Source organism: Melanostigma gelatinosum (assembly GCF_949748355.1).
Source record: "Melanostigma gelatinosum genome assembly, chromosome: 17".
Lineage (NCBI taxonomy): Eukaryota > Metazoa > Chordata > Actinopteri > Perciformes > Zoarcidae > Melanostigma > Melanostigma gelatinosum.
The window spans coordinates 8909778-8934285 of NC_136650.1; the positions used below are offsets into that span (position 1 = coordinate 8909778).

General features: G+C 45.3%; 1 protein-coding gene across 1 annotated transcript; it reads left to right on the top strand.

Annotated features, from left to right (window-relative positions):
- Positions 1-3422: 3422 nt before the first annotated feature.
- Positions 3423-20513, top strand: LOC306791292 (adhesion G protein-coupled receptor B1-like; the record flags this gene model as incomplete). The annotated part of the gene is made up of 31 exons (XM_079287942.1): positions 3423-4125; positions 5035-5184; positions 5282-5380; positions 5487-5651; positions 6019-6183; positions 7255-7419; positions 7531-7695; positions 7797-7898; positions 8016-8122; positions 8261-8455; positions 8587-8655; positions 9795-9903; positions 10395-10538; positions 10627-10696; positions 10926-11028; positions 11442-11485; positions 13202-13328; positions 16704-16807; positions 16932-17034; positions 17179-17329; positions 17451-17520; positions 17635-17701; positions 17816-17901; positions 18090-18261; positions 18388-18483; positions 18600-18639; positions 18814-19436; positions 19558-19593; positions 19721-19825; positions 20033-20083; positions 20316-20513. 31 exons carry the CDS (start codon positions 3423-3425, stop codon positions 20511-20513), a joined length of 4584 nt encoding a protein of 1527 aa, XP_079144068.1.
- Positions 20514-24508: the final 3995 nt, after the last annotated feature.

The window sequence follows — 24508 nt, forward strand, 5'->3', positions numbered from 1 at the left end:
GCCACAAGCTACACTGAGACAGGACCCACTTGCAGTGCAAAGACCTCAAGCAAGAAGACTCCGAAGCCGGGAGTAGAATTACCAACATTTATCCTGGAGCCTAGATAGAAAAGACAAGCGAAACCACGGCGTTTGGTTTCACGGACTGTCTGCTGGAGCTCCGATACAACCAATTTGTCACTCCGCTATACACCAGTTTCTCTGGACATAGCAGCTAAACAAAGTTGGTAGTAAACTCTTTGGAGTTTGGTTAGAGTCACTATTATTTCTTCGCTTGTGAGAGTGGACTGCACTGAAACTTGGGATCGACCCGTCTGGGGTCGGACTTGGACCTGCCGCATCTTTTCTGCGCATTGAACACTGCCAAAGTTTTGGCCAGATCTGAAGACTTCGAGTCGAGTCAGACTTTTGTGTACACGCTCAGCAGCTGCTACCGGGCGACCGGATAGAGAGCCACTGACAAGACGTCCAAGAAACGTTTTTAAGGTAAGGAAAGACAACCAGCCTTTCTTTTGTGTCTTTGCTTTTACCTGTAAAATGTCTGTTTCCTGTGAATACGGCTTTGAATGTGTAAGTGTTGATGGACGGAACATCGAAAGTTACACAGTGAGGATGACTGTATGCATGTTGTCCTGCAGCTTCGGAGTTTGTTTCAGCAGATTTGTCTGTGTGAACTCGTCTGTCGCTGTCCGTGGTGCTGAAACTCTCTCGACCGGCTTCGAGCAGCGTGCATCTATTGCATTGCTTTTTGCACACATCTGAGCTATCTGATCGCTATAACGTCCGTTTCTTTTCACATTTTTTTGTAATTTATTTTTTGATCGATAGCTTCAGCACCATATCGTACCATTACTGTCGTACGTAGTGATGCCGATCTGTGACGATCTCATAGCTCTTCAGCAGAAAGTTAGAATGCAGCAACAGGTTGCTGTCTAGAACTTTATGATTTTCTCATATCACTTTGATTACTTGACATGGTCGTGTTTGTGGAAGATGCTATACCGTTACGACCTGTATGATGTGAATCCATAAAGTTTCATGTCAGGCATCTGCTGTCCAATGAGGATGCTTTTGCAATGATGTCTTGGAACAACCTCGAACATTTCTCCTTGTAGGTGTTTAAATTAAACACTGCTTTCATCAAGGTTTTCACAAACTTGCACTGCAATCTGGATTTTAATTCCTCTGCTTGTTTCCCTTGTAATTAAGGAGGGAAAGAATCCTGCATACACCATAGAGATACCCATGATTCATTTAAATGTCTCTATACTGAAATCTGAATCTAAGCAAACACACACATTCTCTAAACTTTGTCTCAAGAGGCACGGAGTCTCTGTCAGTAATCTGCAGTGATTTGTTTAGTTTTGCTGCTTGTTGTTTTTGCTGTTACATGGATTTGCAACAAAGCTACCAAGTGGTCCAGTTTCCTGCGCACATGTGCAAATATCTGCACCGGGCACAGTAGAAGAGAGAGCAATTTGTAGATGAAGGATGACCTGTAATGGCTGTAAACTTGTCTTTTCTTAAGTTTGCTTCGGTAAAAAAAGAGAGCAGTCTTGCAAAGAAAAGAATGAAGTCATTTGGATAGATTATCTTAGTTGTCACAATTTACAGGCTGGAAAATCATACGACTCATATCAGTCTTTCAGATGTATGCGTCAGACAAATAGTTTCAGTTTGTCTGCAGCCAGAAAAAAATGTCACATCTCATCGAATGCCTGCATATTTCTAATTTGCAACTTGTTTCTTTTAGTGATACACCGAATATGAATTGTGCATCTGTGCTGAGACAGGCTACTGCAAAACTGTGCACGGCAGCTTAAATGGAGAGCATGCCGCTGATGACAATTTTGCAGTTCTTTACTGTTTTTCACACCGAATCTGCAAAATAATAAATCCTGTCTCCGTACAACAAACATCCCACTTTTTGGGTTGCCTGCTTTGCAGAATTGTTGTTGACGACAGCAAATGGATAAGCAAGAGAAAGGGACAGAAAGGTCAGGTGGGAGGGAGGGAGGGAAAAAGCGAGAGGAAAAAAGAGCAACACTCCTACGACAGCTGGACCTCTTTCTTTTCACTGTGTGCCTCATCGGATGCCCATTCATGGAGCTTCCGGTTGTTGGGAGGCGGGTGAGCACTTACACAAAGCAGAGGTCTTTGCTGTGTTGCTCACGGAGAGGCGAGGCAGAGCGGGAGGGAGAGATGTGAGGAATATAATTATGAGTTCTCTGCCTGAAAAGTGCAGGTGCTTCTCCCAGTGAATGTCGCTGCAGGCATCAATTGTTCTGCTGTGTGCAATGCCCCCTCTCTGTGATCGAGCCTCACAATAAGAACACGCAGGCATTTATTGCTGAGCATTAAATGACATTTTCCTTCATGCAGACATCACTCTCTGTTTCACTGACAGAAATCAGTGACAAAGGAAAGAATAAAACAGAAAACACGGGAAGGAAGAATCCTGAATGCCTGTGAAAGATGTTGCTGAGCAACAGTGTTTCCTCCTCTCTTCTGCTCCAAGAAGCTAATTTCAGCCAGTCCAGTCAGGTACAAAGATCCTGATATTGACTCTGCTCTCTCTCTCCAGACAGGGTTAGTCAGTCAGAGTTTCTCTGCGATCAAGGGAAGTTCACATAAAGCAAGTTTGCAGGTTGAATTTCGTGCATTAATATGTATCATTTGAGTAGGTTTTAGTGATGCATCTTCGTTACCCTGCATGCATTTGAGTTAATATGCAAGAGTGTCATTTGTCACTCTTAGATGCATGTTTCATTTAACTCTGCGCTCTGGAATGCAATGCAGGGAATATTTCCAAAGTAATTTGAGGTGCCACTGCAGTGTATGCACTGCGCCATGGAGATGTAGTAACTATTCCTCTAGTTTACTGCTCAATAGGAAGAGTGCATTGCACAAATAGTGGAACTAATAGGCGACCATGGTTGCCAGTGGCAATGCGTCTGTGCACGTCAGACTGACGCACATGATTCGCAGTTCGGTGTGTGGGAGGAAAGAGCAAGAGCTTGGAAATACCAGCCTGCTGTGAAGGACTGTAATTGCAGTGCTAGAGCAATTATGTCCCGAAGAACTGGGCATTTCAGATCACTGAATCTGCCCCGAAACGCTATGATACTGATCAGCGGCAAATCCCTAATGCATAAATATCAGTTCAACAATAGGTCCAATTAAAATGCATCTCATGAATATTGTGGGGAAAAAAATGCATTTCATTTGCAGGGCTCATACTGATGTGTAGGGTTTTGTTTGGATTATTGAGATGTTGGAGCACTCTGACAGATTTGTTTCCTCTTTTTCATCCCCTGTTTCTGTGCAGCTCCCTCATTGATACAGATTTGCGTCAAAAAGACCTGGTCAAACTAGCAATCAAAGAAACAAGAACGACAGCATCCTCCACATAAGCCGACCCAATGGCGTGGTCAGCTCTTACTGGCCCCTGTGTGGCCCTCGTACTACTGTTCTTCGGTTTGACCTCCTGCACTCCCTCCGGCCCAGCCTCTGCCACCTGCGCCACCCTGGAACAGAGTCGCTTCTTTGGCGTATTCTCCTCGACGACCACCCTGCACTCCACGCCATGCTCCTGGACCCTGCAGAACCCTGATCCTCGTCGCTACAACGTCTACATGAAAATCACCAAGCCGACCGACTCCTGCGTGCCCCGCCAGATCAAGACCTTCCAGTTTGACTCCTTCATCGAGACCTCCCGCACCTATCTGGGCATGGAGAGCTTCGACGAGGTTGTGAAGCTGTGCGACGCATCCACCACTGTCACCTACCTGGAGTCCAGCAAGCAGTTCCTGCAGATCCGCAAAGTGGCCTCGAGAAACGGCATGGAGATGTTGGAGGGGCAGAATGATGTCAGTGAGTTCAAGGCTGAGTTTCTGGTCGTGGGGAAGAGGAACCCAAGCATGCCTGCCTGCCAGATGCTGTGCCAGTGGCTGGAGAAGTGCCTGTCCAGTAGCACCCATGATTATCCCTGTGGCATCATGAACACACCCTGCCAGTGCTGGGAAGCCCCAAAGAGGAAGCCAGGGAGCTGCTACAGAGGCGGTGTCTACGTTGAGAAATGCATTCCTGTTCCCCGTGACATCGGACGCGATGCTGAGATCATCAGTAAGTTTGTAACATGTTTTGTTATGTACCTGTAGAGTGAACCCAAGTAAAATGTGAAAGACAGTGAAAGAAAAACTAAATTCTTCAAAAATCTCGCCTTTAAAGAACCAAACAGAAAGTCTTTTCACTCTCCATTTGCTGTGTTATTGTAATGACATCCATTAGGCTGGATAAGGGAGACAATGTTCTCCAGGACACCCCAGCTCTGCAGGTGGTCTACAGGCCTGTTTTCTCTCCGTGTTTGAGTGTTAGGAGATGCTGAGGACAATGATCCATGTCTGTAGAGCTAAGACACAGGCGGAGGATGTGCACAAAGTAATGAGAAGTAAATCAAAGGTGTTAGAGTAATTGTGCGTCTTCGGGCCTCATTGGCAAGACCGCCTCAACCGCACACATCATCGGCTCTCCGTTTTATATAAGGCGTGCATGTTTCGTTTAACGCTTGGCAAGGAGTCTGGGTTTTGGGGAGGGTTATAGAGGGCATGTCTGTGTGTCGGGTCGGGGGAGCGGGAAAGAGCACAAAGACCTCACAGTCAGCTGGCAGCGGAACTCTAAGTGCAGCACTTGTGGTCGTCATAGCAACGCACCTGTCAGCCTGACACACCGTTCTGCACCGGTTCAGACCAAGTGGTTAAACGCAAACAATCACCATTTCAAATACATCATCTATATCGAGTGCTCCGTCTGCTCACAAAGAATCATCCTTGCTCTTTCTCTGCACATAAGAAAAAATAAACTCACTTCCTGTTCTTATATTTGAGGTTATAGAGGGAGGATATTTGCTGAGTCACTCTTTTGTACACATGAACTGTATTTTTTTACTTTTTAACTGAGTAACTGTAATTCCTTGCAACAATGTCAGTTTCCAACCTCGCTCAATATCTCTCCTCTTCTTCTCCCTTCCCGCAGAAGGCTGGGCAGGTTGGGGCCGCTGGTCAGTATGCAGCCAGGAATGTGATGGTGGAGTTCAGCTGCGCAGCCGAGCCTGCCAGCCCGAGGACAGAGTGTGCGAGGGAACCGTTGAAGAGGGACGGGCCTGCAACCCTCAGCCCTGCATTGGTAAGCCCACCTGCCATTTAGTCATTAGGTTGGGAGCACTCGGCTGCAGGTGGCTCCGATTCAGTGCAATAATCGTGCAATTTTCCAATTCTCTCAGGCAAAGAGCGCAACAGGAGCCAGGGGCTGCGAGCCATCGTCGGTTTGAAGAGAGACAATGCTGATGATTCTAACCATGGAGTTGTTGCAACCCAAACAGGTGAGAGGAAGGTCTCGTTAGATGTTTTACACAATATCTGCAATGCAACTGTAGAGGGCCTGGTTTGCTGACCCTGTAATTCATGTTTTGGGGATTTTTTCAGCAGTAGATTCTAAGACAGATGAGTGGTCCCCCTGGAGCGCATGTTCAATCACCTGTGGAGAGGGCTGGCAGAGCCGCACCCGCGTCTGCGCCACTTCCTCCTTCACCACTCAGTGCACGGGACCACTGCGTGAGAACCGGCCCTGCAACAACACAGTCGTCTGCCCCGGTGAGTGCCTGGTTCCTCCTCTCAAATTTGAGCATGACAGGGGGAGAAAAAGAGAAAAACTATTTTGACAGTCTTTGAAGTACACAATGGAGGTCAAAAGGGGAAAGTATAGATGAGGAGGAGAGGCATTTTTGAGCTTTCACTAACTGAGATTTGGATTGTGCGAAAAAAGGCTGCAATCCAAAAGCAAGTAAATCTCCTGTATAGTTTGTGTGAGAATAACAGAGATTGTGTGAAGGACTGCTCTGCCTAGTAGAGAGTTTAAACAATGTACGTACCTGTTATGTGCAGCCTGTAAATTAAAAAAAAGCAGTTGCACTTCTTAACTTCCATCTTCATATTATCCCTCTGTGTTACCAATGTGTAGTGAATGGTGCTTGGGATGAGTGGACCCCCTGGAGCCTGTGCTCCTCCACATGCGGTCGTGGTTATCGTGATCGTACCCGCACATGCAAGCAGCCCCAGAATGGAGGAGAACCTTGCCGCGGCCCTACAAGACAAACCAAGTTCTGCAACATCGCTGTCTGCCCAGGTGAGTCATGGAATTCTTCTTATTGCAGATGATATACAGTATCAAAAATCATATTATTTAAAAAATATATATATTAATATTGTGCCAGCTTCTTCTTATACTACCATGTTTAAAAATCCATGACAACTGACTTCAGCTAACTGATTCTTAATGAGCGACAATTAAGCCACGCATTGGCATCCCCGTCATCACAAACAGCAACTGCAGTGGCAGGTTGACATTACATCTGACGCATTGACAGAATAAAAGCCTCTTTGGGTATTAGTTAGCGGCTTTGTAATAACACCAGGTGACTCATGCTGTGCTCATGGTCATCCAACATATTAGAAGTGTTATTATGCTGACACCTACTCATGTGCGGAAAGGACTTGACTCATTTTGAAGTCACAGCTGCAGTTTTTGCAGTTCGTTTTTTTTCCTACTTTTTCCGCACCAAGCTTAGTTGTTCCAAAAATGGATTTCTCTTTCTATCCAACAGTATCTTTCCTTGTTGCAGTTGCATGTTACCATCAACAGATGTCTCTCTGCGCTAAAGCTGAATTACTGTTAGTGTCTGAAAGGGAGGATCTGCAAAGTCATTACTGAGGGATGATTACGATTTTCATTTGAAACTGAAAGGCTTAAAAAATAGAGTCGTCCATAATGGCCCTTTTAGCGTGATAGGATTGTATTAATTTTGACCAATTTAACTTGTTCTCAGACTTTGCAATTTATTTCATCTAATTTATCATCTTACAAGGTAGCATTTGTTTTTAACAGCGATAGACTTTTTTTTATCTTTTCAAGGCTTTCATTCCTCCAAATTAAATCTGGAATATGAAAAGTGTTTGCATGTGATCAATCATCATTCGTTCACATTTGTTTCTTTTTGTTTCATTTGTTGCACATACAGCCTTGCTTGAAGGGCAGATAACCAACTCTCTGTTTCACACAACCTCGGCTTATGTGGGTCTTTTGAATCGTGAATAGCATTAGTGAGTGTGCCGTGATGCCTTTGTCCTGAAGGTCCGTCTTGTAGTCGCGCTCGCTGTAACGCTCTTGTGTATTTGTGTATCCTCTGCTTCCCTCCAGTGGACGGATCATGGAATGACTGGTCTACATGGAGCTCATGCACCACCTCTTGCTCTAACGGCACCATGCAGAGAATACGGGAGTGCAACGGGCCGTCCTACGGTGGCTCCGAGTGCCACGGCGGCTGGAAAGAGTCAGTCACCTGCTTCCTGAAAGAATGCCCTAGTAAGAAAAAAGAAAAGAAATTCACTTGTTCAAGAGTCACTCTCCAAATAAAAGATGAATTAATTGGACATGTCACAGTGCAGAGTTCATGGTGTGAAATGTTCTCTTTAGTTGATGGACGCTGGCATGCGTGGAGCTCTTGGGGCACCTGCAGCAAGACTTGCAGTGGCGGCATCCAGCAGAGACAGAGAGTCTGCGAGGGGCCCTTCTTTGGTGGAGAGCCTTGCCCCGGTGAAAAGGGAGAGCAGAAGCGTTGCAATGAGAAGAGATGCCCTGGTTAGTGACTCCATTACCATGCATAAAGGTGGCCGCACCACAATACCATTCAATAAGGAAAGAGAGTACTTATCCTTCTACTTATCCCTGCTACTTTACAGAGCCCCATGAGATCTGCCCTGAGCAGAACACCGGAGATGTTGTGTGGAAGAAAACCCCCGCTGGAGACATGGCCACCGTTGCCTGCCCTGCTGATGCTTCAGGTACAGAGACAGCAAGGATAGGGCTACACTTTGTCTCTTTTTCATTTGTATATGTGAGACTGTTTGTGTCATCCCCCATTATGCCAACTATAAGTTTGTACTTTGTCTCATTAACAGGTCTGGTTTTGCGCCGGTGCAGCCTGGACGCTGTAGGTCTTGCCTCCTGGGAGAGCCCAACTCACATCAAGTGTGTCTCCAAGAACTACGAGAACATTCAGATGCTGGTAAGCCCCGCATATGGAGCCTAATTAAAATGCTAAATGCCTCATCTGTTGTGTCCTCATACGGCTAATTTCCCAGTAGTGAAGTCAAACCAGCAAATGTCAAAGATTCAGATTAACCTCTCGACCTTTCTTCTGCAGTCAAGGGACTACAACTCCAAAGCGCAGATGGGGCAGAGCGTGGACGGGGTCGCCGAGGTGATTTCACGCCTGAGATTCTCCTCCGATGAGGGGGCCAAGTACAGCGGAGACCTCTTGGCTGTCATGGAGATCCTGAAGAACACCACTGAACAGTTCAAGGGAACCAGACTGAGATTGAGTAACGCTGATGTCGAGGTAAGCTGAGTACATGTCAGTGAATAATATAATGCAGCAGTCTGAAACATGCTTCTCTGACCAAAAATAGTTTCTAATTAAGCTAGATTTGGTACCTTCTTACACCTCTGCCTCCATTTAATGATCTGCAGAACTACGTCCAGACAATCAGCAACTTACTGAAGGAGGAGCATCGTGACAAATGGGAACAGGCACAGCTGGTACGTGATAAGAGAGTGTGTGTGTGTGTGTGTGATCCAGAGTGAATATGAGCAGGGGAGTCTTTTAATGCTCCCGTTCCTGCGATGGGATGACTGTGTTCAGGACAAATTCAGGGAGAGAATTGTCAAGGTGTGCATGCGAAGTTTGTGTGAAAAATGTGAGAGTATCAATACTGGTACGCTTGCAATGATTAACGCTCCACCGAGAGCTAAAATGATCTCAGAATAGACAGGTACACCATTAAAATCATTAAATTACATGTTTGAAGCGCAATTTCTTATCTAGTTCTAGTTCTTTATTTAGATTTGTTCAGTAGTTATCGTTACAACAGACTAAACATGACTTTGACTTGTTCGACCAACTGTTGATGTACTTTCTTCAAATCAAATTAGTGTTAAATTCACTTAGGTTAGGACTTAAGTAAGACTGAGTAAGATGAGCAAGTGTAGAAAAGTTAGACAAACAAAAAACTCCCACTGTAGGAGGTAAACACATGTTTGTGCACAAATTGAAAACTGGATTGCGAGTTTCAAAGGCCTCTGCGACAAGAGAACACTTCAAGGTGAAGGGGGGGGGGAGAGAGAGAGAGAGAGAGATAAAGAGTGAGATTGAATCAGGGCGAATCACTACGCCCACTTTGCAATCTGTGAGTGTCCATGTCATCCCACATACCCATGGCTGTTGTAAGGGGACACGGACAGCACATCGCATTACACACACCTTGCGCCCACATCGCTGCAGCTCTGCGTCAGAGACATGCACGTCAGGCAGCCCTCCCTTCCACCGAGCGAGAGGGAGAGGACAAGAAAAAAAACGAGTATGATTCAACAGTCTGCCCATTTATGGCTTCAAGGAAGTTCTGAGGTTGCATAGCAGCAAGCGGTGTGTTTTTATTTTTTCACTCCACTGCTGAGTGCACTGAAAGTACAAGCTGGACTGACATGAGAAAAGGAAATCTCGATATGGGCATGTTATCAATATACGGGAGCCTTATTGCCTAAGGGCTCAGTTACGTGAATTAATTACGTTAATTGTGTAAATTGCATATCATGGATGAGCCCCTATTGCTTTTTACCCATTTTCCCTCTTTCTGACTTTTCCTCCTTTCCCTTTCTTTTCTTTTTTTTCTTTCATCCAGATGGGTGCCAACATCAAGCAGTTCCTCCGCCTTGTTGAGGACTTTGTGAACATGATCGGTAATCAAATGAGCGGCTTCCAGGACATTTACGAAGTCACCGAGAATTTAGGTGAGTCCTCTGTCTCTCTGCTCATGTCTAGTCAGGATGATTTGTCCCCTCACCAGCCGCAGAATGCATCAATCTCAATCTCACTTGAGAATCTGAGTCCATATAGGCAGCAGCAGAATGCATCAGTTATCACTCTGACAGTCCATCAGCTACACCATATTACTTGTGCCATCTCCAAAATGTTGTGCAAGTATCTCTTGCATTGCACAACATGGCTGTTACACAAACTTATTCATCTGTCAAACACTGCAAATAACTGTAAACTTCACACTCTGAGCCACTCTCTGTGACTTGTGTGACTGTTTGATCTCAGTGAAGGTGACATTCTCACAGGATGTAATTGAGAACGACTACACACATGACGCATCAAACCAAAATGTCCTTGGCATTAGTCGACTCGTCAACTAACACAGTGTACAAAAAAGCTGTGACCTCTAACTGCTGCTCACTAACAAAGCCCCCCCCCCTCTCTCTATCTTTGTCCTTCTCAGTGCTGAGCATCCACAAGCGCCCGACAACCACAAGTTCCAACTTCACCTTCCCCGTGAAGGGCTGGAGGGGCATGCTAGACTGGGTCAGGACCGCTGAGGAGAAGATCTCAGTGTCCCGTGATGCTCTGTCCATTGAACAGGCTGGTAAGATTGGACAGACATCATTTTTTCTGCGTCAACCAATGTGCAGTCTTGTGAATTTGAGTCTAAGCTGACTTTTTGGTCTTTCCAGATGGCAACGAGGCTTTTGTGACCGGCATCGTCCTCTACAGAAACCTCGGCTCTATTCTGTCCTTCCAGAGGTAATTCGATTACTCTGCTTTTACATGTATGCAGCTGGCCCTCCATGAAATATATTATATCGTCACCAGATGGCGCCTCACTCACTGCACATTTACTCCTGTGCTCTCGCGTGCACTTTTTTTATTGTAAGGCCCTGCAGATAGCTCATGTCAAACCATGACCATATTCCTTCAACCATGATGACTCACATGGACGACGCTGACTGTGTAATGTTCTCTTTCTCTGCAGCAACACCACCCTCCTCAACTCCAAGGTGGTGACAGTGATCGTCAGCCCCACCCCGGCTCTCCTGTCCAACCCCGTTGAGATCGAGTTCCCCCACCTCCTCAATGTAAGTCCCTAATGGTTACCCAATCTAATGGAGCCCTACGAAAAATACCGGCCCCCCCTCTGGGTGTTTGCTCACCGCGGTACACGGAGCCTGACATTCTGCTGACATTTGCAGTGACACTGTGACTTTTACTTATACTTGTGTCGGTTGAAACCCGGCAAAGATCACAGCTGAACCAAACGGCCAGTTGACAATGATGAGAAATCATGCGCAGTAATTAGTCCTTGCAGCCGAGAACAAGCTGTTTTTAGTTTTCTGCGCGCATTACAGTTAGGGTGACGAGAACTGTGGGCAGGTGGCTGGCAGCAAGTTGTTGCATCTTGCACGTTTCTATGCCACCCCAACCTACACATTTTCCTTTTCTGCAGAGACTCCTCACACTGACTTCTCCATCTGCCTCTCTTTTTTTTTAGGGCACCATGAATGAGACATGCCTCTCATGGGACGACAGTGAAACGTAAGTGTTGACCACAGTTGTTTTTCTTTTTGAACGTACGTCCAACCATCTACTTTTTGTCCCAGGTGGCCTTGTAAGCCACACTTGTTTGTTGTTGTTTGTCTCTTCACTTGTAGCCGACATCAGTCATACATCTGTCACTGCATATGAACATGTAACCCCCCCAGAACTACACTCACCTCAGAGAGAGCAGTAGTGTGTCATCCTTTTTTTCATGTCAATTGTTGCCGACAAGGAGGACAAAGCAATGCTACAACATGTTGAGCCATCTCTCCAAGCCGGGAGCACTAGGCCTCCCTCGGCTGCCTGACATACTTAATGCAAAAGCAAAAGCAAAAATGAATTGAAGGAGAATATATTATACCACTACATGGAGGGCAACGTGCCTCTAGTCAAATTAGATTCATTTTTGACAGCGGATGTGATTAATGGCAGGATGGAGACAGTGGAGAGGAGGAAGCTCTGGCTGATGGCAGAGTTTGGGGTCAATGCTTCTTTCCATAGCCACATATGTCTGATAACAGGAAGTGCCCCATTATCTCCTCCGCCAAATGAACTTTAACCAGATGGATACAGATAAAATGCTCCACAGCTTTTTGTGACAAAAGATATGGAGCCATTTACAGGGCCACACTTGCTTCTTTTGGCTTTCTTTGCATCACGCAACATTTAACCCATCTGCCTGGTATGACAGCGCGAACATAACACACATTAGACTGTGCAGCCAAGCCTGCTTAGACGCCATTCCAGTTAACCGCCACGATGCCTTTGCCCCGAGGCTGAGCGCCCCATGACACTCTGCACCAGGCTGGACCTACTGGCTATGATGCCCCTCTGTATTCACCAGTCAGTCAGAGCCTGAGGCTCATGGCCTCGACCTCCTCTGTGCTCACTGGCATCTGCTGCCAACGCTGTTCACACACAAAGGCAGATCTCAGTACAAGTTCTGAACAAAATGTTATGGATTCAGTGATTTGTAGAAGCTGATGTGTCATCAGACTTTAAGTGCATCTCATTTGAAAGATGGCCTCAATTGAAGCACTTGTTGATTTTACTTTTTGCTTGTAAGGTAATCATTTTGTCTGATCGGGCTTGGCACAGTATTATTGAGGATAATCGTGGCAGCTGTATTATGTGAAGAGTCATTTCTATTTTGTTATAGACTGCATGAATACAATCATGAATCAGTTGGAGTGTAGATTATGGAAAACCTATGGAAATTAGATTCTCTTCACATTCCCCACCATCTTTTTCATAAAGAGGGAACATGTTGTCCTTTGTCCCCCAGTGCACAGACCAAGTCTTGCCAATCATCTCATCTCTGCTGAGCAAAGATTGCCTGTGTCAATAAATGATCCAGATTATGCTAATAATGAGATTTATGAAGGCCTATCATCATTAATCATGGTGCATGTGCACATGGCTATTATTCACATAAATGTGAAAAGCCATCATCAAGGCTTTCCTGCATGAGATGCAGTTAATTGGAAATAATGTTTATTTTTCTCACACTGGATCACAAATATTTAAGTATTACATTTATATCACAATGTGTGTTTGTCTGCGCTGGGCTAATTAACATTCAACTCTCATTGGCCATGCTCTAAATATATGTTTTCCACCATACAGCCTATAAGAACAATGTGACATTCACATGAGAGATTTGTCAGCTCTCTCCTCTCCTAACCCGTCCTTTCCCACTCCTTCCCTGTGCAGTTCTTCTCTGCTTGGGTCTTGGTCTGCTCGGAGCTGCAGAGCGGTCCCCGTTCATTCATTCAGAACCAAATGCGTGTGTGACAGCCTCTCCACCTTCGCCATTTTAGCGCACGTCAACTTCGACTCGGTAAGTCTTCTGTCTTTTAACAATAGTGATCGTGTTTTTCTTGTCTTAAACGTTTCGTGCGGTGTTGCGTGTGAATGCGGTGCATTGTGAACGGACAGGACGTGTTGTTTTCGAGCGGTTTGCTGTAGCGCTGCCTCTCAGCAGCTCTTTGTCTCCGTGCAGGTTCTGCCGATCGGAGAATTACAGCCTGAATGTATCTATTGAGGGGAAACAACCGAGCAACATGTTGATATGGAAGAATTACATTTCGTTTTTTTAAAACGAATACGTAATGAATTGCACATTGGCGTGTCGATTGTGCACGAGCGCGTTAATTGGTGCTTATTTGCTTGGAATCAGCTGCATAATTGACTAAATACATATTATCGCACCATATGGGAAATAGCGAATGCACTTGCTTGCATGAAAAATATGAAACATTGAACTCCAATTGTTTTATTCAATCACTCAAAATTACTTTTTAAATGATTGTGCAATCAGGGTTTCTATTTAATTTCTGATTTGCATGCTTTTTGACTAATGCATGTCAAATTAAGTATACAGTGTTAGTGCAGGGGAAACGTGTGGGCTCCGAATGCTTTTATTACCGAAATTTGTCATTATACGCATCGATGTGTTTCATGCGCAAAGACAATGTGTAATGTTCCCCGTAGACTGTGTTGGCTCGAGAGCTGCTCGTTCTCCAGTTGCCGTGGCAACGGCTTCTGCAGCGCAAACTCAGCCTGTGTGATTCTTGATAACTGAGATTCTGAAGAGACACACACACACACACACACACACACACACACACACACACACACACACACACACACACACACACACACCCCATCTATGAACAGCCCCCCAGCACAGAGGAAATGATCTGTCCATCTCAGCTGTGCATCTGGCTGCTGCTGCTGCACACACACACACACACACACACACACACACACACACACACACACACACACACACACACACACACACACACACATACAAAAACAATCAACAGATGTCTGTTAGTTTGAGGAAATGTACATTTTAAATGGGCATTTTGTTAATTGTCTCCTTTATTTAGTGAGCTGTGAGTGGCAAAACAACTCATGAATATGGACTGCAGTGTTTTTCTGCTGCTAAGCTCATTCCACTGCTTTTCTTTCTCCCCAACCTGTTGTTGGGGAGTAAGATTTGATTTGTCTTGCTGTTGCCAGTCTGGACAGCGCCTCCCATATCTGTTATATGCTGCACATACCCCCTCCTTTCAACCTCCCGCAACAGTAAAAAGGCAGCTGCGCCAATCATTCCAGTCTGCCAGTATCTCAGAATTCTCGATTACATCCACCCCCCCCCCCCCCCCCCTTAGTTATTCTTCCTCTTCGGCCACAGCAGAGAGGCTGAAAATGCCAATGAGAGACAGACGTCTGGTAATGCATAGACGGTTCCTTCCACCTCTCTAGCCATCCTTTGATGTGTGCCGGGGACATTTTCAATAACGTCTTCCTACAAGCCGCATGAAGAACACCATCGAGAGAGAGAAAGGAGGTGTGAAACACAGTCAGATACTGCAGTGTGTTAGCGCTCATTCGATATAGTCTGATTTCAGGAGTCCTGCAGCCTCATGTGTGTTGGAAGCATGATTGTCCAATAGGAGCAGCCCACACAGTTACAACAGATGCCCTTGACCACTGGGTTAATCAATTAAAAAAACAAAAAACAGCAGAAAATCTGTGTTGGTTACGGGTCTCTCTGCACATTTGTTTAAAATGAGAACATGTGATTCGGTCAAGGACAGGCAGAAGACAGGCTTCATATTTAGGTCAAACTGGCTGTCTGAATTTCACTCGGAGGCCCATGGTGCAAGCATCAACCCAGATATAGAGATTGGGAAGAGAGGGAACAGAACATACTGTATCGCCCTTGTTATTTTGTGTCTCTTCCCAGACTCAGTAAAGGCTGAAGCAAAAAGACAGCTCACCGCACTGCTATCTGCCATCTGTTTTGGGGCGCTTCTGATGTAGTTGGATAGATTTTGAAACAAATTTGCCACACTAAATTAGTCTTTGGCTGCCGTGGGCCAGACTTCACTGTGCTTGGGTATCAGAAAAGCCTATGGAGCACATATGGAGGTGGAGAGAAACAGTCATTTGAGGCTCAGAGTTGCACCATTTAAATTCTCTATTAACAATAGCAAACGTAGTTGAAGCCAGGCTTCACATACGCTTGCAATATGAGGATTTATGGCCGCCATGAATCAAATGAAGGCCAAAGCAGTGTCTGTTCCTTCCCCCTCTATCCGTGCTAATTTGATACCTGCAGATTTATTAGATCGAAGGACATTTTCTCAATCACCTTTGGAGCCACTTAGCCCTTTATCCCTCTTTCCACCTTCAATGCATTATCAAAAATATAGTCAGACATTTGTCAATTATCTGAAGACTGAACCATTTTCATCCAACTCGCACGTTTTGCGGTCAGAGGTGATGATCAGAGGTGTTAGATTAGCTCAAAACCGTATTAAAACCGCGAGTGTAGGTGTGAGACTGATGAGGATTATGGGCGCAGTGAAACCACACAATTAGCTGCTGGGGGATTGTAGGTGTGATAGCCAGGCAGCGAGGGCTTTGTGAAGTCTCAAGGAGCTGAGATTTGCGTGCGCACCAGTGACCCGTCGGCCCTCCAGATGATTGAGCAGCAGGGAAGATGGGCAAAAGGCAATCCCTCCTCGGTTTCCTCCCCCGGAGATTCGGTGCAACGGCTGTTTGAAACATGGGACGGTCCCCGCCGCTGGCAGTGGCAGGCGCTAAGCTGCTGTCAGAGATCAGGAGGGCAGGTGGTGGCAGATTAATGCCCAGGTGATAATGGTCCACCTGTCCACTCCTGCAGAGACGGGCAAGGAGCGGCTGGTCGGCACAGAAACACCAGCCTAGCGAGAAAATGCTGGATGTCCGTCTATGATTAGCTCATACTAATGACTGACCACAGCAGCCCCCCCACCCACCCTGAACTGCCCCTGGGATTTTAACAACCCCCCCCCCCCCCTTTGCTCAGTGGAGAGAGATATATGTGCAGTATCCTCCTCGCCTCATTTGCTGACTCAAAAGCTCGCTGGAGATGTGCAGTGACCCTGACCGTTTGTTTGGTTTGCCGCTCCATCTTTCTGACACGTTCACCTTGGGGTCACCTTGCCTCAGCCGTGGCCTGATTGTGCCATTCAACGGTTTGCCGACAGGGAGCTGTCTGCTCTTCCAGATAGCGCACGCCCAGAGGCTTCGCTCGTGCACGCATGTGTGTCTGTGTGTGTGTGTGGATCTCAGTGTTGGTTTCCCCTCTGAATGAGTGCGTGCGTGTTTGTAATCAGCTCTAACCGGCATATTTGGTCTTGTCTCCTCTCTGTAGATCATGGACAAGGCACTGCTCCCGTCCGTGACTCTCATCGTTGGCTGTGGGGTCTCCTCTCTCACCCTGCTGCTCCTCATCATCATCTACGTCTCCGTGTGGAAGTAAGTAACCCTACCAGCAAAGTCCGCCATGTTGGCCTCTAATGTTATACGCTGCACACTCTGGTTTCTCTCTCCTCTACCCACTCATCCCTAAACCTTTACCTCTCCCTTTTCAAAACCCCAGGTACATCCGCTCCGAGCGCTCCGTTATCCTCATCAACTTCTGCCTCTCCATCATATGCTCCAATGCCCTCATTCTCATCGGACAAACTCAAGCTCGCAACAAGGTAAGGCACTCTTCCAGCCTATCCTAACCTCTCTTTTAAACCTCTCTGAAACTCACTGCTTTGGGGATTTTGGAAGCAGCGGCGCCAATGACACCGATTTCTCATCTTTCCTCTCTATCCCTCGTTCCCTCTGGGATCCTACAGGTGGTGTGCACTCTTGTTGCTGCTCTCCTGCATTTCTTTTTCCTCTCCTCCTTCTGCTGGGTGCTGACCGAAGCTTGGCAGTCCTACATGGCTGTCACTGGTCGTCTGCGCAACCGCATCATCCGCAAGCGCTTCTTATGCTTAGGCTGGGGTAAGAGCACCTGTCTTTCTCTCTTTTTTTCCCACCTCTGTTGCATCATTTTTCTCGCAAGCTTTTTATCTTCCCGGGTTCTAACTGTCTCCCTCCTCTTTGCATATTTTCTATCTTGTAGGCCTTCCTGCACTGGTGGTGGCTGTGTCTGTGGGTTTCACCAAAGCCAAGGGATACGGCACTGTCAACTAGTGAGTCTCGTCTCAACCTTTTCCCTTTTCGGGCTGTCTCTTTTCTCTGCATTTATTCTGAAAAGCTCTTCCCTTAGCACAAGCATTAACAGTCTTCCTCCTTCTCTTTTGTAGCTGCTGGCTGTCTCTTGAGGGCGGACTCCTCTACTCCTTTGTTGGCCCTGCTGCAGCTGTTGTTTTGGTACGTTTTCTGACTTTCACGTCCCAATCCATCACAATACGTAGTCTGCTGGTATAAATGCATTACCTATTATTACATTGTCTCATCCATTTTTTTTTCCTTTTGCAATCACAGGTGAATATGGTCATTGGTATTCTGGTCTTCAACAAGCTGGTATCCAAGGACGGCATCACCGATGTGAAGCTGAAGGAGAGAGCAGGGTAGGTTCCTATTGATCTCCTCTGTACACCAGAGTATTGCGCTTATCGCCCTCATCAGTGCCATTACAGGTATATTGATGATGTGCTTTAATATCAAGCCTCACAATCAAACAACAGGAGGGACTAGTGCTCTGGCAGCAGAGAAACAGAAGTCCCTTGATTCTAATCTGTTGTTTTTCTTCCTGCAGAGCATCACTGTGGAGCTCCTGCGTGGTTCTGCCCCTCTTGGCCCTCACCTGGATGTCTGCCGTACTGGCCATGACCGACCGCCGCTCTGCCCTCTTCCAGATCCTCTTTGCCGTCTTCGACTCTCTGGAGGGTTTCATCATTGTCATGGTTCACTGCATCCTGCGTAGAGAGGTAAGGAGAAACATTTAGACGAGATGAAGTCAATAAAAAGGAATGTTGTTTTTTTGTTTTTCTTGATTATGTCACATGAGCTGTGATCCGAGTGCAATTTCCTGAAGTTTTCCCTCCGTCCATTAGGTTCAAGAAGCTGTAAAGTGCAGAGTGGTCGACCGCAAGGACGACGGCAATGGAGACTCTGGCAGTTCCGTTCACAATGGCCACAATCAGCATATGGTAAATTTCTTGGCTTATTGCCTTTTTAATGTCTTGAGTGGCTCTTGCATTTTATCCCAAAACGAATATGTAAATACATTTCATGCACTGATAGAATTTCTTTATTCTTTCATCAGCAGTCTGACAACGAAAAGGACGGAGATTCAAGCAGACAAGGTGAAGACCCTTTTACATCAGCGTTTTCCTCATGCTCTTAACCATTTTCAGTCAGCCTTGCACTTAAAACATCTGATCATGCATAAAAAGAGGACATATTCATTTGACCAATCTTTCAGGCGTGACGTGGTTCTTTATTGTTTTTTAACTCTCTCGTACCATTTCTCTTAAAAGGAATGAAGAGTTCCTCTGAAGAGAAAATGCCCCCACCTCTGCTGCCTCTTCCCATGGGCTCCAACTTCCACACCTTGCCATCCAACCCGAGTAAGTGCCACATGCAGGCACTTCCCGAATATTCCAGCCACACCCTCACCCTGAAGAGAGAGAAGAGCCGACTGGCGGGAGGAGTCGACCCATCCTGCGGGAAACCCGTGTACGTGTGCGAGGGGGAGCTTTTCAAGCAGCTGGACGCCGATCTCGCTCGGGCTCAGGCCGAGGGAAGCATCTCCGATGGCAGCAGTTACGGCCTCATGCCCAACACCACCTCCACCCTGAGGTCCAAGCCCAAGGATGACCCCATGAAATACAACATCAGCGTGCAGCAGCTGCCACAGGCCAGGCTAATGCACCTCAGCGGGCCCTTTGCCGAGCCCCAGGCTGCCTTCGGGATCAAGTCCATGCCCCTTGACCAGGTCAGCGTGTCGTACTCGGAGAGAGACTCGCCCATCCAGAACATTCACAACATGTCCAGTGAGTCTCACATCACCCACAGCAGCCTGGAGAACACCTTTGAGTCCATGAACTCCATGATGTCCAAGAGTGAGACCATCTCCACGCTGTCCATGAGCTCCTTGGAGGTAAGAGGAGATGGAATAGTGTGACCTCTTGCAGAATGCTTGTTTTATGCATTTGTGCGCAATGTTTCTAACATCTATCTGAAACTAAACCAACTTTCTTTGTCGTTTGTTGTCTTTGCAGAGACAGAAATCCCGTTATGCTGAGTTGGACTTTGAGGTAAATATTGTTCAGAATCTGGCTTTTAAAAACATTATGAATGGAATGTGATGTCTATTGAATGTTTCATAGCAAGCATTTACATTTTGAGAGTAAAACGTTGTTTTTTTTTCATTGTCTTCTCCAGAAAATAATGCACACAAAGAAACGCCACCAGAACATGTTCCAGGACCTAAACAGGAAGCTGCATCATGCTGAGAAAGACAGGGAGTCACCTGCTTCTGACAGCAAGGTAACATATCATTATATATGATGCTGATCAGCCATTTGCATAGCCATTCATTTTCAGGAGATAACAGAGGCAATTCTAACGTTAAACAACATTTTTTGTTGTAATAATGACCTTATAAAACAACCAGTGATTTGTGTATTAAACTATGGTTGTCATTACTTTGAGGTCATTTGATTAAGGATGTATTCTCTTCCTTCCTTCTTACAGTCTGTGAGATGGAGTGTGTCTTCAGGAGGAAGTGACAAAACCAACCACAGCGTGAGTGTTTATATACAAACTCACAATCTCAAATTTTACTGCCAGACACATAATCAGATATTACACTTTGCCTCAAGGAGGAATAATTTCCCCAAATCACAAAAATGACTTTCATTATTAGAAAACCACCTCTGATGTAATGAAGCCCATTTCATTTTGATTAAATCAGGAATTTTCTATGGGCTGATGGCTGACACCAGTGTTAAAGTGCCTCCTCTTTCTACCTCAACAGGACAAACAGCAGGGTCCTCTGGAGAGGCCGTGGGAGGGAGTCCGGGGAATACAGCAGTCGCCCCCTGCATGGGTGCGTAAAGACCTGGAGCCCCTTGCTGCCTCGCCTCTGGAGCTGCACTCTGTGGAGTGGGAGAAGGCCGGCACCACCATCCCTCTGGTGGGGCAGGACATCATCGACCTGCAGACAGAGGTCTGAGGGGGAGGAGGGGGGCCAGAGAAGCCACCTGATTTCACCTCGTTCACCTTTTTGGTTTAGGAATGGGTTCCTGTATGGATAGACATGAAACTGAGGATGGGAGATAGTAGGTCCCAGAATCAATGTCTTCAAACCCTCAACCAGAGCAGGAAGGAAGGGAGAGAAGGACTGCTGGAGGAGTGGGTGTGGTGGTGGTGGGATGTTTAATGTAGCGTCTCTGTGCGGACTTAGAGCATCTTGTTTCAGAGTGCTCTGACTGTCAAAGGGTTAGCAGAGCGATCAGTGGTTTCCATTGACCGGGACTGGCTATGGTTCCATTACCACTTCACTGGGAGTTTCCTGATCTCTTCAGCCAGGGTTCAGAATATGGTCAACATGTCTCTGCTTCTTTATTCCTTCAACTGAACTTTGGAGAAAAAGTAGATGATGTAAAGCGGCGTGTCCTCCCCGCTTCTCGGGAGGAACAACCGTAAACTCTTGGCTGCTCCTCTTCCAGCCAACTCACCTTCCAAAATAGGACAAGGCAAAAGAGCATAAGGGACCAGTTTCATGCTTGGAGTCCAACACACTGCACTTTGGTACAAGAGCACACATATTTTGGTTTATTTGTTTGTTTGTTCTACTTCACACCTGGAACTTCTTCAAACAGACTAAAATGAACCTCTTCCATGAGACTCTCTGTACTGAGAAAATGACTCTTCTTCTGGAGAGCATGCGTAATCATACTGGTGGAGCGTCTCACTGCTGTTTTCACCATGGTTATTATTATTATTCCAATGAGTATTTTCAGTGTTATGATTAGCATTGTTATTGTCATTATTGACTTTATAGTCTATATTTAGATTTTTCTTCCCCTTCATGACTGTCAGCCACAATTTATATTGTTTTTGTGCTGTGACCCACAGCATTAGGCTCCAAAAGAAATAAAAAAAGATTCAATGCATCTTTAATGTGTTGTGAGCCCATGTGGACTGCATCGGGACAAACATACGGAGCGGTGATGGAGTTGGTTCGTTACCCAAAATGTCTTGGTTTCTCCAGCATTCTGCTTCGATACCAAAACACCAGCACCAGGATGAACACAGACTCTCACACAGGAAGAGCAGTGCACTCTGGGGAAACGCTGGGTCGAAATGTGAGGAGGTGTGGTGCGGTTGGAAACCCAGCCCCTGTCAGCTGGCACAAGATGCAGGCTCTCCCATGTCATACATGTGGATTCAAGGGGTCCAGCGAGACCTTTCATCGGTGCCCTTTTGTTTCTCAGCCCTGCAGGCCTCCAGGACTCCTGGACCGAGCAGAGGGACTTCAACACATTTGTGTTTTCCGCCATCAGTGTGAAATAACGCAATATGATGGGCGCTTGATGCTCAAGCAAGACTGATTTAATGATTTCGGCAGAATTTTTTCTTACCAATGTTTCAACACTTTTATACCATCTTTCTCATATTTACAGAGCATATAGATGCATTCTGAGAATATTGTACAACAAATCTGTATTAGTAATTCAAGGAATTTATTCACTAGCGATTTGTTAGCGCAAGGCTCCATATTTGGAGCTCTCTGTGACAGGTAGATAATTGTACTATATAGAATGAATGATAGCCTATGAATATAAACTGTGCTTCAGGATATTTGTTATTACTCGCCACCTTGTAGCGATGAGTAATTGAACCTTATGTCTCTGTAACGGTATGTTTTTGATAACCTTGTCAGTAACTCGATAGTATGTACTATCAGCCAAATTCCCTTCCCCATCAAAGTCCTGTGTCCCAATCATACCTCGAGTTACTTGTACTGAATACCCATTTGTATGTCCTTGTCACAACATTGTTTGTGTTCTGTTTTACCTCCTGTATTGTTACAGTTTTCACAGCACAAAATGAATGTGACTTATTTCTAATAAAAACAAAACTATATTACGGTACATGAAGACTCTTTGATTATTGGTAGGCAGACTCATTATCATGATGAAATACAAGCTGAAATCACGGCTTTTCTGAAGTCCAACAGAACAAAGAACTTCTCCTGCAGATATCTAAAGCACGAAAATCAGATCAGCACCTAAAAGTGGAAGTTAAAAAGTGAAATCACAATCATACAAACTGAAATTACTAGATGGGCAATTATTTTTCTTTCTTTCCAGTACACCTTGCAAATAAACACCTTAGAATAGTGAAATATAACTTTAAATGTCATGTGGCAATATGCTTAAAGAGAGACATTACAAGTATAATTAGAAGAAGTAGAAGAGGATTTTGAACCCACGCTGTTTTAAAGCCTCTGTCAAACGTTGTGCTGACTAAATATAGTCGTGATTTGCAGGTACAGAAACAGCAATCTCTTAAGATGATAAAAGGGCAATTCTCCTCTGTTCTATTTCCAGGCATTGCAGGGAGGCAAATCATGACAGAGGGGAAACAAACCTGTGAAGTTGAGTAATGACAAAACAAACAAATTTGACAGAGGCCAGAATATGATTCTGACCTCTTTAAAAATAGGACATGTTGTCGACAGTATAAATTCAGTTTTGTCTGCAGTATTGCCACTCTGCTTTCTTTCTCCTCCATATAATCAGCTCTCATTCTTCGTTTTAATTGAACCAGTTTGCTGTAATTCTGCTGCAAGGCATACGCAAAAGAGATTTACATCCTCCATTTGTTAAGCGCTGCTCATTTTGTGAGGTCAGCTAGACAGCAGACTGGCTTGTGTGCAAATTATGCTTTACTGCCACCGTTCACTGCATTTCACTGCGTATACAGCTATATATATATATATATAGCTTTATAAAGCTTTATGGAACATTCGTGGAACATTTTGTGCTAATTTATTTTCACACCAAAAGTGTAGTCTGCGCATGCACATGGCAAATAAGGACACTATTGTACTGTTGGAGTCAAGCATCTGAAATGTGACTCCAAAAAGATACCATCAGAGTGACAGTGGCCCTTTATTATTTGTATTTTCTTCATGTCATGACCTGAAGGAAGTTGCAATCAGTGAGCAAGAAGACAGACTGACTGAAAATGGATGAACTGGAGACAGACAGAATATAATGTGCAGAAAAAGGGAATTTACAAGTATAATCTATTAACCCATGTTAATAGGTACAATTGGTTGCAGCTGTCAGTTATAGTGTATCGGCTACCAACATAAACACACATAAACAGTTTGTATGCAGCTACAAAGAGGACTAGACTATTGCATGTTTAATATCTATCAGGATGCAGCCTCTCTCCTCAACAGACATTCGAAAATCAAATCCAATCAAAATTACAAGAATGAGTATTTGCAAATACTGTGTCTTTCTCCTTCTCTTTCTGTGTGTGTGTGTGTGTGTGTGTGTGTGTGTGTGTGTGTGTGTGTGTGTGTGTGTGTGTGTGTGTGTGTGTGTGTGTGTGTGTGTGTGTGTGTGTGTGTGTGTGTGTGTGTGTGTGCTGATGCTGAGGAACAGTACATATTTTCGCCTGAAGGCTGTGAGCTGAGCCCCGTTTATAAATGTGTGAGAAATAAAACTCTTGTTTTCTCGTCAACCTGCATCGTTTCTCTCGGAGTGTTACGGAGTTAAAGCACATTAAGGTCCAGTGAGCGAAGCGCCGACGTCCTCCGTCACTTCCGGCTGTCAGAGTGTGAGCGGCAGCGCTCAGAGCTGGAGCCATTCCTCCTGCACACTGCACACAGCATCTTCCCCCTGCCGGTCAGAGCGGACATCAGTATGAATGAGAGACATATGTGACTCACACATTTTGTGATGGGAGAAATACTCAGATCTTGTACTTCGCTACAAGTAGCACTACTACAATGTAGAAATACTGAAGTAAAAGTCCCGCTCTCAAAATGTTACCGAGTGCAAAAGTAATAGCATCAAAATACTTGAAGTACCAAAAGTAAAAGTACTCACGATGCACAATGGCCCTTTTCAGAATGATGTATATTAGATTATTATATTATAATTATTGATGCATTCAAGCTTTAATGTTGAAGCTGGTAAAAGTAGA